General features: G+C 37.0%; 1 protein-coding gene across 1 annotated transcript in view; it reads left to right on the top strand.

The window, feature by feature from the left end:
• The window catches only part of TM9SF3 (transmembrane 9 superfamily member 3), a 67,994-nt gene extending 55,166 nt beyond the window's left edge, over window positions 1-12,828 (top strand). Inside the window, exons 12-15 of the mRNA XM_005671366.3 lie at window positions 479-625; window positions 1,084-1,167; window positions 1,292-1,368; window positions 8,626-12,828. Coding sequence (XP_005671423.1) covers window positions 479-625; window positions 1,084-1,167; window positions 1,292-1,368; window positions 8,626-8,693 — 376 coding nt within the window. The 3' untranslated portion in view covers window positions 8,694-12,828. The remainder of the gene's footprint in view (window positions 1-478; window positions 626-1,083; window positions 1,168-1,291; window positions 1,369-8,625) is intronic.
• Window positions 12,829-13,534: the final 706 nt, after the last annotated feature.

Here is a 13,534-nt window from a genome sequence, read left to right as displayed (position 1 = left end):
TTTATTTTCCTAATTTTATACATTATTACTATATCAAACCTGTTTTTTATTTAATAGGGTGTTTTATAAAATATAAAATACGTTGCCTTGTATAGTGTTATATCTAGAAAAAAAATGAAAGAATAAGGGAATTGACTGTTTTAAAAATGTGAATATTTAGCTATTTTCATTTTTCTTTTCTAGAGTTTACTCCTTAGGCTTCTAGTGTATTCAGGTTCGCTTAGAGATGAATACCCTACCCCGCTAATGGATCTGTTCTTGAAAGATTGCTAAGAAACTATTTTTGAAAGAATTTTCAAGGATTTAATGATAGATGAAAGGGTTGGTAAGGGAAACTTTTGTAAGTTACTTGAAAGAAAAATACCGAGATTTAAATGAGAAAAAAGTAAGAACCAAGATGTAAGGGAGATTTAGCAACAACAGGAGGAGCTATAAGAATAAAGACCCGAAAACCATGTCTTCGTTGCACTTTATTTAGGTATTTCATCTTCACATCTTTCTGGGCGTATAAGATCTATTATGTCTATGGCTTCATGATGCTGGTGCTGGTCATCCTGTGCATTGTGACCGTCTGTGTGACCATCGTGTGCACATACTTTCTACTAAATGCAGAGGATTATAGGTGGTGAGTACTTATTTCTGGGAGGAACCTCTGAGGACCATAGTATATTAAAATAAATTTCCCTTTGAAGTGTGTCAAATGGAGTAAAAGGTCTGTATAGAAATTTTCTTCCTTCAGATAGGGTGGGAATTTTTTTTCAATTATAAAAATACTAAAGATTTTAGAGGAGAAACAATATCAGTCAAAAAAAATTTTTGTGTTAATGAGGGTCACTGTTTTTTAAACACAGCGAGACACCTGAGAAAGGAAGTGGTTTATTTAGGATCACTTAGAATAGGAAATCCACAAAATTTAGGATCTCTCCTTCCAGTTCTTAGGCTTTCTCCTTATTGATATATTTAAATGCCATTGTGATGCATTTATTTTTAAATATAGAGAATTTTAAAGGGCGTTTTCATAAAATTCTTGGCTTAAAATCTTTCAGTGCCATTCATTCAAAAGCGTTACTTTTTTTTCTTCAGGCAATGGACAAGTTTTCTCTCTGCTGCATCAACTGCAATTTATGTTTACATGTATTCCTTTTACTACTATTTTTTCAAAACAAAGTAAGTGGAGACATTTTCTCATTTTGTATTTTAGGAACTAAGTTTGTCATTTAAATTCTAGAATTTAGGCCTTATGTTGAAAGTAAAAATGGATAAACTATATAATTTTTAAATTTTATTTCAGGATGTATGGCTTATTTCAAACATCATTTTACTTTGGATATATGGCGGTATTTAGCACAGCCTTGGGGATAATGTGTGGTAAGTTCTGAACTTCTTGGAATATCATAAGTAAGTCTTTGAGTGTTTCTGAATCAGAAAATACAGTAATTGGAAATTAAGAAATTACATTCTGTTTGATCAGGAACATCAAAATAAACTCAAGTGTTTGATTTCAGTCCTTTTGACTATTCCTCAAAACCTAGTTTATTGCTTCATTGATTTCTTTTTTTTTTTTTTTTTTTTTTTTTTTGTCTTTTTGCCATTTCTTGGGCCACTCCCGTGGCATATGGACGTTCCCAGGCTAGGGGTCGAATCGGAGCTGGAGCTGCTGGCCTACGCCAGAGCCACAGCAACGCGGGATCCGAGCCGCGTCTGCAATCTACACCACAGCTCACGGCAACGCCGGATCGTTAACCCACTGAGCAAGGGCAGGGATCGAACCCGCAACGTCATGGTTCCTAGTCGGATTCGTTAACCACTGCACCACGACGGAACTCCCTGCTTCATTGATTTCTTTTTTAATTTCCTGTTTCTAATAATTCTATATAGCACTCTTTCCCGCACCACAATTAGTCTTCTCATTCATGTTGAGAATTGACTTTTTTTTTTAATAGCTTAAATTAGTTGGAAAACATTATTATGTGAACAGGTTAAGGTTTTGGCTGAATAAGTTTTGCTTGGAAGTTTCAGTTCCACTGTTCATGTAGGTAGCAGTGTCAGGAGGCAGCACAATGGACTAGTTGCATTGGGCGTCTGCACACTGGGCTTGAGTTCTGGCTGTGCTGCCTGTGCTTCTATATCTTGATCTAGTTCCTCAAGCCCTCCAAGCCTCTGTAAAATGGGGATGATACCAATGTTTCCTGGGTTTATCACAGTTTTCCATTAAATGAACGAGGTAATAGTTATCAGCATATAGCAGAGTCTCTAGTATGTGTGAAATTGCTAGAAAATAAAGAAAGAACTTCTGGAAGCAGCACAATAGGTGGAAAAGACGTGGACTCAAGAGCCCAAGAGACCTAGATTAAATCTCCATGCTGCTACTCACCTTTTTTGTTGGCATGGGAGGGCATATTAACCTTTCTAAATTCTCATTTTCTAATCTGTAAAAGGGGCGTATCTTTCAGAGTAGTTACTTGTCATAGATCCGTGTGTAAAGCACCAAGTTAATGCAGGTCTGTGAGTAGTGGTAAGAGGTAGCCAGTTACATGGGAGATTGGTGGGGAATTTCTGGGATGAGCTGGACTTTGAGGGCCAGTCAGTCCTGATGGTGAATCACGGTGCCCCTGCTTAATAGCCACCTTACTCCCATCAAATTATTTTGCCTTTCTTCCTCAGCATTCTCATTACAGAAGTAATACCTGCCTCGCAGGGTTGTGATGAGGGGTCATTGATTCATTGTGGGTTAACATCAGGTGGACGACAGTTGCTCAGTGAGTGCTGGCTGCTGCTGTTACTGGGCTGACGAGGGCCAAGAGTCTTGGGCTGTCCTACTCTTCTGGGGTTGTGTCTTTGTTTCTGTAATTTCTTTGGGTGTCTACACGTTGTGTTTTCACCTCAGAGCAATTTCATGACAGAGTCCCAGCCAGAGGTACCTTAAGGAAAACATGTACAGTAATTTACTTCTTTTCTGGTTCAGGTTTTTAACCAGTAAATGAGGCTAATTCCCTAGTTACCTAATAGAAATGAAGTCAAATTTAAGGACTAATCACTATGGAAACATTTCCAGATGGTGTATAATTCAGACCCTCTCTTCTCTGCCTGCCATTCTTTTTTTTTTTTTTTTTCTTTTTAGGGCCACACCTGAGGCATATGGAGATTCCCAGGCTAGGGGTGGAATCAGAGCTGTAGCCACTTGCATGCGCCACAGTCACAGCAACATGGGATCTGAGCTGCAACTGCAACCTACTGCACAGCTCACAGCAATGCTGGGTCCTTAACCCGCCTATCAAGGCCAGGGATCGAACCTGTAACCTCGTGGTTACCAGTTGGATCAGTTTCTGCTGCACCACAATGGGAAGTCCAACTTTTTTTTTTTCTTTTTTTTAAATATATTTTTGCCTTTAGCTACAGGGTGGGCAATAGAATAAGGAAGACAGAATAATCTTGTTAAAAGCTAGGTCCTGGTGTGACATTTGTGGACCTCCTTAGGGTACCAACACTGTTTTTTCCCCCATCAAAAGAATCTGTTCCACAGATTGGTGGTTGCCAGAGGTCGAGTTGGTCAAAAGGTACAAACTCCCAATTATAAGATGAGTAAGTTCTGGAGATGTGATGTACAGTATGGTGATTAGGTTAAATAAGACCATATTGCATATTTGAAAGTTGTTGAGTGATTAGATGTTAAAAGTTCTTATCACAAGAAAAAAAAAAAAGCCTGGTAACTATGTGAGGTGATAGTTGTTATTAACAAAATTTATTGTTGTGATTATTTCACAATCTATACATATATCAAGTCATTATGGTATACACCTTAAACTAACAGTGTTATCTGTCAGGTTAAAAAAAGAGTCTGTTGTATTCATGTCTACCATGTGTACCACCATCGTGCACACACACATACAAATGACACTGACAGGAGTTCCCATCGTGGCGCAGTGGAAATGAATCCTACTAGGAACCATGAGGTTGCAGGTTCGATCCCTGGCCTTGCTCAGTGCGTTAAGGATCCAGCCTTGCCATGAGCTGTGGTGTAGGTCGCAGATGCGGCTCGGACCTGGTGTTGCTGTGGCTCTGGTGTAGGCTGGTGGCTACAGCTCCGATTAGACCTCTAGCTTGGGAACCTCCATGTGCCACTGGTGTGGCCCTAAAAAAGACAAAAGACCCCCCCCCACTGATGGTAAAATAGTAAAACTAATTCCACCAGCTCTAAGGGAAGACAGTTTTCTGTATTATAGTTACATGTTTTATTTATAGCTGCTGTGATAACTGTTACCTCAGATAATTAATTAATTGAGGGAAAGATGGATAGGAGCTGAAGGTTAAAACTAGGTATGTGTTATGTAGGAATAACCTATCCCTGGGCAGTGAGAATTTTCTCTTAGTATTATAGTATTATTGGCCAGCTTTCCTTCAGAATATTGCTGCTCAGATTCCTCTTTGTTGAATCTGAGATCTTTCTTGATTATCATCAGCAATCAATGAGACACGGAGTCCTGGGATTGTGCAGAAGGTTACTTTTTTTTTCTTCTTGAATGTCTCTATAATGTGATCTTAGCAAGACCAGAAGAGGTAATATCTTGACATTTACAAAGAAAATGGAGAGTATTTAGCTGAATTTTTTGAGTGCTTTTCCTGTTGAAATTTCATCTTGCTGCCTGACAGTCTTGGCACATTTATAGTTCCCTGCTGTTCTGGCAGTGTCCCAACATTTAGTCTCTAATAGGTTTATATGCCTTCAGTGCTAATCTATTTTTAGGGGGAAGGGGAAACAGTCACACTGGAAATGATTAAAATGTCATCATAATACAAAAATATACATACTCACTAGGATATGTTGCTAAAATCCTTTTTCAGGCAGTAATTGAAAGAAAAATATTTGTTTTTTTTTATGCAGAAAAAAGATAATTATGTTAAGGTGGGAAACGATTTTTATAGTTTTTAGATTTTAAACATAGCATTTTAGTTTTAAGGAAATTAAGTTTAAAAAAAAATTATTTCCAGAGTTCTCATTGTGGCCCAGTTGGTTAAGGACCTGACATGGTCTCTGTGAGGTTGTGAGTTCTATCCCTGGCCTCACTCAGCGGGTTAAGGATCTGGCATTGCCACAAGCTGCAGCATAGGTCACAGATGTGGCTCAGATCTGGTTTTCCCTGGTTGTGGCATAGGCCCCACCTGCAGCTCCAATTCAACCCCTAGACTGGAACCTCCACATGCTGCAGGTGCAGCCATAAAAAGAAAAAAAAGTATATCATTTCCAAGACATTTACTTTTCCTAGAGAGCGTGTTTGGTGTCTTCCTTTTATAAAGTTGTATTTTTATAAGCTTATTATTGAGATACTCATATAAGATTAGGAATAGTGATTCTCTCAGTTTACATTGTTTTGCTTTTAAGCATATTTCTGCTCAAAAGGGAACAATGTTTTATAAGTCTGAAAAATTGGATTTGGTTATTGGACTAGTGTTATATTAGACCAGTTAAATTTTTGACTCTAGTTAATATAGATATTTTTATGTTATAAGAATTCAGGTTTATTTTTATAAAATTGAATGTTGTTTTCTCTTACCTTGTAAGGCTTGCATGTAACTATTTCAAAATGAATTGTCACTATTTTCAAGTGTAATGTAAATACTTCGTATTATAAAATATCTAGTATTGCAGAAATAATTAAAAATAGGTTTGCTTTGAGTGGGCTTTTGAAATATTTTCAATATTTAGTTACAGGTGTTTTCCTGTGGTGCAGCTGGTAAAGGATCTGGCCTTGTCACTGTAGCGGCTTGGGTTGCTCTGTCATGCATGTTCAATCCCTGGCCCAGGGAACTTTCACATGATGTGGCATGCCCCCCACCAAAAAATAACCCAAATATTTAATTCTAGGAAATTTTCAAATATATACAAAAAGAGAAACAATACTACCTATATAGGTAGTGAGTCCCCATGTACCTAACACACCTTAACATAAGTTTTTCAACTTGTAGCCAATTTTGTCTTAATTGTATACCCGCCTCACCTCCCTTTTTTCTGACATGACTGACCTCATGTCATTTTAACCATAAATATTTCAGGGTGTGTGTATGTGTGTGTACAACGTGCAATGCTTATATGCTATAAGTATACAACTGTAATATATAACTATATTATATACTGTATATTTTTGTATATACATATATAATTTCTGGGGTTTTTTTGGTGTGTGTGTCTTTTTGTCTTTTTAGGGCCACACCCGCAGCATATGGAGGTTCCTTAGGCTAGGGGTCCAGTCAGAGCTGTAGCTGCCAGCCTACGCCACAGCCACAGCAATGCCAGATCCGAGCCACATCTGCAACCTACACCACAGCTTATGGCAACGCCAGGTCCTTAACCCACTGAGCAAGGCCAGGAATTGAACCCACATCCTCATGGATACTAGTCAGGTTTGTTTCCGCTAAGGGGGCCACAGTGGGAACTCCAATGCCAGATCCTTTAATCCACTGTGCTGGGCCAGAGATCAGACCCACGCCTCTGCAGTGACTCAAACCACCACAGTCAGGTTCTTAATCTAGTGCACCACAGCAGGAAATCCATTATACTTTCTTAATATACTCAAATACTCAGTATTCAAATTTAACCTGCATATCCTTATTTCTCTTTAATACTGTTTGTTCACATCAGGATTCGGTTAAGGTCCATGATTGCTTGCTTAAGCTGTCTTTTAAGGATCTTTTAATCTATTGATGTTTGCTGTCTTTTCCTTTGCATTTATTTAGGAACCTTGGGTTTTGGTTGGTTTGTTCATTTTAATTCCTGTAGGGTTTTTCACACTCTGGATTTTCCTGATTATAACCCTGAGATGTTGTTTAATGTTTCTCCAGGTGCTTCCCTCCATATTTCCTATAAAGTAGTATTTAGATATATAGGCTTGATCATACACCAGTATACTTGTCCAGTAATACTTAACAGGTGGCTTGTAAATTTTCATCAGGCAGCATTTATTTATTATTTATGTATGTATGTATGTATGTATTTATTTATTTTTGTCTTTTTGCCATTTCTTGAGCTGCTCCCACGGCATATGGAAGCTACAGCTCCGATTGGACCCTTAGCCACCGGCCTATGCCAGAGCCACAGCAACGCGGGATCCGAGCCGTGTCTGCCACCTACACCACAGCTCACAGCAACGCCGGATCCTTACCCCACTGAGCATGCCAGGGATCGAACCCTCAACCTCATGGTTCCTAGTCGGATTCGTTAACCACTGAGCCTCGACAGGAACTCCCAGGCAGCGTTTAATATCTGGTTGTCTCTGTGAGGTTAACAGCCATTGATAATTATTGCCTAGCTCAAATAACTCATTACTGATTCTAATGTTCTAATTCTGTTGTTCCTTTTGTATTTATTAGCTAAGCAGCTAATAAATATAGTTTCTAAGGAGAAATTTCATCTCATCAACTATTTGGTTACCTTGAAGTACAGTTCATATACCTATAGGAAAGGAAAAAGAAACTTGCTTTTTGTCTTGCATACTCCAGTTGGGTGAAGATGGCCAATTAGGGTTGTGTGTGTGTATCATTAATACTTTTAGACTTTGAATAATGGGTTTAGATGGTACATTCCTAAATCCAATGGAGAATCTTTTCTATGACATGAATGACCAGCTATCTTGTTCTAAAGGTCCCTTAGTATTTGCACTAAAGAACTATCAGTTCATTCATTCATTCAACAAACATTAAGTAGTCAATACTCAAACACTCTTTTATGCATAGGAGACAATTTTTTTTTTTTTTTTCTTTTTGTCTTTTTGCCATTTTCTTGGGCCACTCCCACGGCATATGGAGTTCCCAGGCTAGGGGTCGAATCAGAGCTGTAGCCACCAGCCTACGCCAGAGCCACAGCAACTCGGTATCCGAGCCACATCTGCGACCTACACCACAGCTCACAGCAACGCCAGATCCTTAACCCACTGAGCAAGGCCAGGGGTCGAACCCTCAACCTCATGGTTCCTGGTCAGATTCATTAACCACTGAGCCGCTAGGGAACTCCAGGAGACACTTAATTTAACAAAACAGGCAAAAATACTCTTGACCTACTTACCTGTCTCAACCATTCCCTTAAATACCTCCCTTTCTACCAACCATAGAACTTCTACAATTTAAATATGAAAAAAAAGTAGCCGTCAGAAATGCCTCCTCTTTAGAGCTTCCAGTGACATTTGGTTCTCAGTCCTTCCCTAAAAGAATCCCCAGTTCCTTCTTACTTACTTATCCATAAGGTATAATGTATTCAGGGAACATGTTAATACTGTTTTAATGACCTAGAATAATCTGTGCTCAAATTTTAAAAAGACATTTTTTCATTTAACTAACTTTTGTCATTCTCAAATTATTCTTTATAAGAGATTATTTTAATTCATGTAGTTCATAATTCATGTAACGATTGATACTTAATTCTAAAAATATTACATCAGGTCAAACTTGGTGTATAATAGTAGGTGATTTGCAAAACAGATGACTTAGTTTTAATAAGTTCGGAGAGGATACTAACGTAAAGATGTTATCTTGGAAAAATAACAACTTTCCAGAGCAGAGATCATTTATTGTTCGTAAATGATGGATACTGCTCTTTATGTGTATGTTTCAAAACTTCTTATTTTATCTTTACAGGAGCAATTGGTTACATGGGAACAAGTGCCTTTGTCCGAAAAATCTATACTAATGTGAAAATTGACTAAAGACCCACGAAAACCTGGAACTTCGGATCAATTTCTCTTTCACAGGGATGGAACTTGCACAGCAAAAAGAGCGCAAGAAGAGATTTGGGCTTTAACACTGGGTACTTTGTGGGTCTCTCTTTCATGGATGGCTTAAAGTAACATCTATTTCCATTGATCCTAGGTTCTTACTGACTGCTTTCTCCAACTGTTCACAGCAAATGCTTGGATTTTATGCAGTAGGCATTGCTACAGTACATGGCTAATCTTCCCAAAAACTAGCTCATTAAAGATGAAATAGACCAGCTCTCTTCAGTGAAGAGGACAAATAGTTTATTTAAAGCATTTGTTCCAATAAAATAAATAGAGGGAAACTTGGATGCTAAAATTACACGAGTAGAAATCTTCCTGGCGCTAGTGTTTCTATGTTATTGAAAAATGATGTTCCAGAAAGATTACTTTTTTCTCTTATTTTTACTGCCATCATCAACCTTTTGTGGGACATTTTTATATACTGAACCTGGGTTCTTTTTTGACCTACCTTTTTTTTTTTTTTTTTTTTCCCCAATTCAGTTGCATCCTTTTTTTTTTAAAGAGAGAATTTAAAAATATTAAATCCTGCATGTAATATATCTGCTGTCATCTTAGTTGGACCAACTTCCCATTTATTTATCGTAAAACTATCCAGTTACATCTTAATTCCATCCAAAGAAGATACAGTCTGAAGATAGAGGTGTACTCTCTACAATGCAGTTTACTGTACAGTTAGAAAGCAAAGTGTTAAATGGAGAAGATATTTGTTTTTATTAAACATTTTGAGATTTAGATAAACTACATTTTAACTGAATGTCTAAAGTGATTATCTACCCCCTCCCCCCAAGTTAGTCTTACATCTTTTTTTGGGGTTTGAATGAAGGTTTTACATAAGAAATTATTAAAAACAGGGGGTGGGTGATAAATGTATATAACATTAAATAATGTAACGTAGGTGTAGATTCCCAAATGCATTTGGATGTACAGATTGATTACGGAATACTTTTTTCTGATGATGATGGGTGTAGAAACGTGTGAATTTGGGTGGCTTTTTACATCTTGCCTACCACTGCATGAAACATTGGGGTTTCTTCAAAATGTGTGTGTCATGCTTCTTTTGGGAGGGGGGATTGTTTTCTTCTGTTTTTTTTTTTGTTGTTGTTTGTTTTTTTGTTTTTGGTTTTTTTCCTGAGACTCCTGCAGGAGCTAAATTTGTAATTTAGAAACATTTAATTTTGTTAATCCTGTCTGGGGCACTTAAGTAACATCTAAAGCATTACTGCTTTAGAATGTTAAAATAAAATTTCCTGACCAAGTCGTTTTGTGAAAATACATGTGTTTGCAATTTGAAGATATCTTTTCAAAAGGCAATATTACTGAATGCAATTTTTAAGACTATACCGTAAACCATGCTTTTCTAATACAGGGGACCTGCACTTTAAAATCCCCGAACTTGCTTACATCAAGATTATCCAGTATAGTCACAAAGTGAGTGACAAGTCCTTTGAATGAAATTGTGGCACAAAATCTATATAGGTTGGTGTACCATGGAAAGTGGGGCTGGGTAGAAGTAGTTAGCTTAGTATGGGATGAGCAAATAAAGGTTACAGTTTTCTAAGAGAAGTAATTTTAATTTTTAATACATTTTTCTGGAACTGCCCATAATGTGAAATTTTCCTAGAACCATTGAGTTTCTAGTTTAATAGTTTGCTATGCAAATGACCACCTAAAACAATACTGTATATTGGTATTTTTAGAAAGACTCAAAACAGCTGTAGTTAAACCTTAATGTGAAACTCATACCATTCATAATTACATAAGGTATTTTCATTACAAAATAGGTTTCTATAAATTAATAGGCTCTGTATCCTATCTTGTAGCATGCAAGGAATGTGTAGGGTGAAAAGTTGAATTTCTTATTACTTATGTATGACTGATATGAACAAACAGGAGTTTGATCAGAAGCTGTAGGTAAATCCTCTTCTTCAAGCCAAAATGTCATATGAAGTGTAATCTACTGGATCTCCCATTTTCTCTTCCTTCTCACGCCTGCTTTTAAGATCTTATAAGAAAAGGAAAAGTCAGTACTTAATGACTTATGGGACTTTTAAACTACATGAAAGTACTTATAAGAACATAAAGTCTCTCTGATAGAGTGTAAATTGCATGGCAGGCTTCTAAATAAAATGAAATTTGGTTTTCATGAATCTTACAGGTAAGATGTAGGGCTTTAAAAGAATGAATAGTTTAGCTGCTTTCAGGTACACCAATTCTTTTACTAAATTGATCTCTTATTTGATGTCTTTTGGAATCTTCAGTGAAAAACAATTTTCTAATTTCTAAATACATTAAGAGCTCCATTAAAATGAGTATAAATCACCCTGAAAAGTCCTTTAGAAAATATGTATTGTTTTATGGCTTCATAGAGGGGCTGAGAGAGAGAGAGCGAGAGAGAGAGTGTGTGTGTGTGTCTGAAGAAGATGTAATCCGCAAGTAGTTTAGCTCCCTAGCTCTCAGTCATAGAAGAGTAAAATATAATGTTATTTAAGTTAATTAGAGGGTAGGGTTTTCCCATATAAATGCCTTTTGTCTTTCATTTGTTAATATTTGCTCAACTTATCAGCGGATGCTTTGAACACTATCAAAACCTGAGGATAAACGTTCCCCTTGTATCTATAAGCACGCTTCTCCTGAAGTGTAGCTACATTAGTAATTGACACCGTTAATGCATATACCCTGGTACGAGAGTAGGATAAGGATAATGTAATGTCTGGAAGGATGGTAATGCATTCTTTAGTATATCATGTTGGACTCCCAGATTGTACTGCATTTGCACATAAATCAAGCCCCATACCCTTAGAATTTGTTATACTGTGGTGATATCGGAACCTAGTGAGTGGTACACTTGGGTGTTTTCCATGGAGAGTGGATGGACCTCTTTATAAAGGTGGTTGCTGCAAATTCCAGTTCTTCCAGAAGCCACTTTATTTAGGGTTTATCCACAAATTGTATTAATTTTAATAAAGCTTTTGTTTCCTAAATGTTTACTGACCACCTTATGCCAAATATCTTGCAAATAAATATTTTAAGATTTCCTGAATTTTTACAAATGTAAAAAAGAAAAATGTATTAATGTAATTTGTTCAGGAAAAGCTACATTCTGAAGGGCTTCTATATATGAATTCTGGGAAAGAAAAGCCTTTTTGTAATCTATACTCTGTAGTTCCATCTGGATTTTAAGTTTAGATTTCATCATGTCTTGGTGCCTCACTCTGTTGATTTATTGGCACTCATAATAAATAGGAGTAGTGACGTATGAAAACACAAGTATTCATTAATGTTTCATATCTTCATAAAATTGCATAGTTGTGAAGCTATATTTTATCTAAGACGTCAAAGAGATCAGAGAAGTGAAAATTTATAAAGACTGTTTGGAAGTGTGTACAGAAATAGAGTAGACTAGATGTAGAGGTAGGGTAGATCAGAAAGTTGATATTTTATAAGATTTAAATTCAGTATGCGGAAAACCTTTTTCTCCTATGAGCATTTTCTAAAAGCCATCTGATTTGACATTCTTATTAGAGCTGTAGGCAGAATTGTGCAAAGACAAACGTAAAAATTAAGTTTTTATTTCCCTGTATTAGGAAGTTGAAATAAACTGTTATGAAAAGTGTTTACTTTGAAGTATTGGTGACCAAGGCTTGCCAATAACTGACGGATAAAGCAGCATTCTGTGTGTTTACCCTAAGTCATCAGTTTAGGTCATTTGAAAGTTATCAACGTTATAAGTAAGAACTTGAGGAAGTAGCAGGACAAGCTGTTTGAAGGACAACAGAGTATCCTTGGAAAAGCAGCCCCACTTGGGCTTTTCAGCTGTGTCAAACATGAATCTAAATCCCCACAGAGTACGGACAATTGGTGACAGAGTTGGAAGGAAACAGTTACTGCTCAATGATTTCTTCCATTTTTGTACTCACCCTTGATTTGTGTAGGCCGTATTCCAGCTGGCTTTTTAGTGCTAGAAATTGAATACAGTAAATAATGTATCACATTTGAGGTTCTAACCTAGTCTGTTAATCTAACCGAAGTTGGATTTTTAAAAAGTAATAAAAAGTCAAATGTACTTCCCTTGGATGCTTTATTTCTTTACTTTTTGAAACAGGTAAACCAAGCATAAGGGATAACCTATTATTATTGGCACACATATGAAGAGATTACTAATAGCTTTCCACAATTAAATAAAGCAGGGGTCAGCAAACTTTCTGTAAAGAGCCCGATAGGAAATATTTGAGGCTCTGAGAGCGGTCCAGTCTCTGTCACAAATGCTCTCTCCTTGTAGCCCAACAGCCACAGGAGGCAGTACATCAACTAATGAGCAGGGCCGTGTTCCAATAAAACAACAAAAACAACCAGTGGGCGGGAGCCTGCTGACCCCTGAAACAAAGGCTTTAAAGTTGGAGATTTGGTTTTCCCAACTTTATAGTTTGAGAAAAAAATTAAATGTACAGAAAGTCAAAAGAGTGGTAAATGAAGATGGTTTGTCTTTTTAAGAAGTGATTTTTGATTATCACTCATTTGACTTTTTTTAATATACACGCTCTGACTCCCTGCATTCACACCCCACTAGCCTTGTGCCTGTCATTCTCCTAATTGATCCTACATCACATTTATCTAGTGCTTAACCACTGTTTCACAGCATTTTCGAGTATGGTTTCTCAAAAGTATCCTGTGAAGCTCGTAAGAAACATTTTATAGTTAAGAAAATAGAGCACCTACAGAGTCTCTTTATTTCTAGCCAGAAGTTATCAAAATCAGTTGACTGCTCTAAC

This window comes from Sus scrofa, chromosome 14, assembly GCF_054392235.1.
Source record: "Sus scrofa isolate SSC_HxYL_T2T_F1_AM1 chromosome 14, Sscrofa_HxYL_maternal_Yorkshire_Landrace_v2.0, whole genome shotgun sequence".
NCBI lineage: Eukaryota > Metazoa > Chordata > Mammalia > Artiodactyla > Suidae > Sus > Sus scrofa.
Note: the sequence above shows the minus strand (reverse complement) of the source record. Positions and strands in the feature narration are given on the sequence as shown.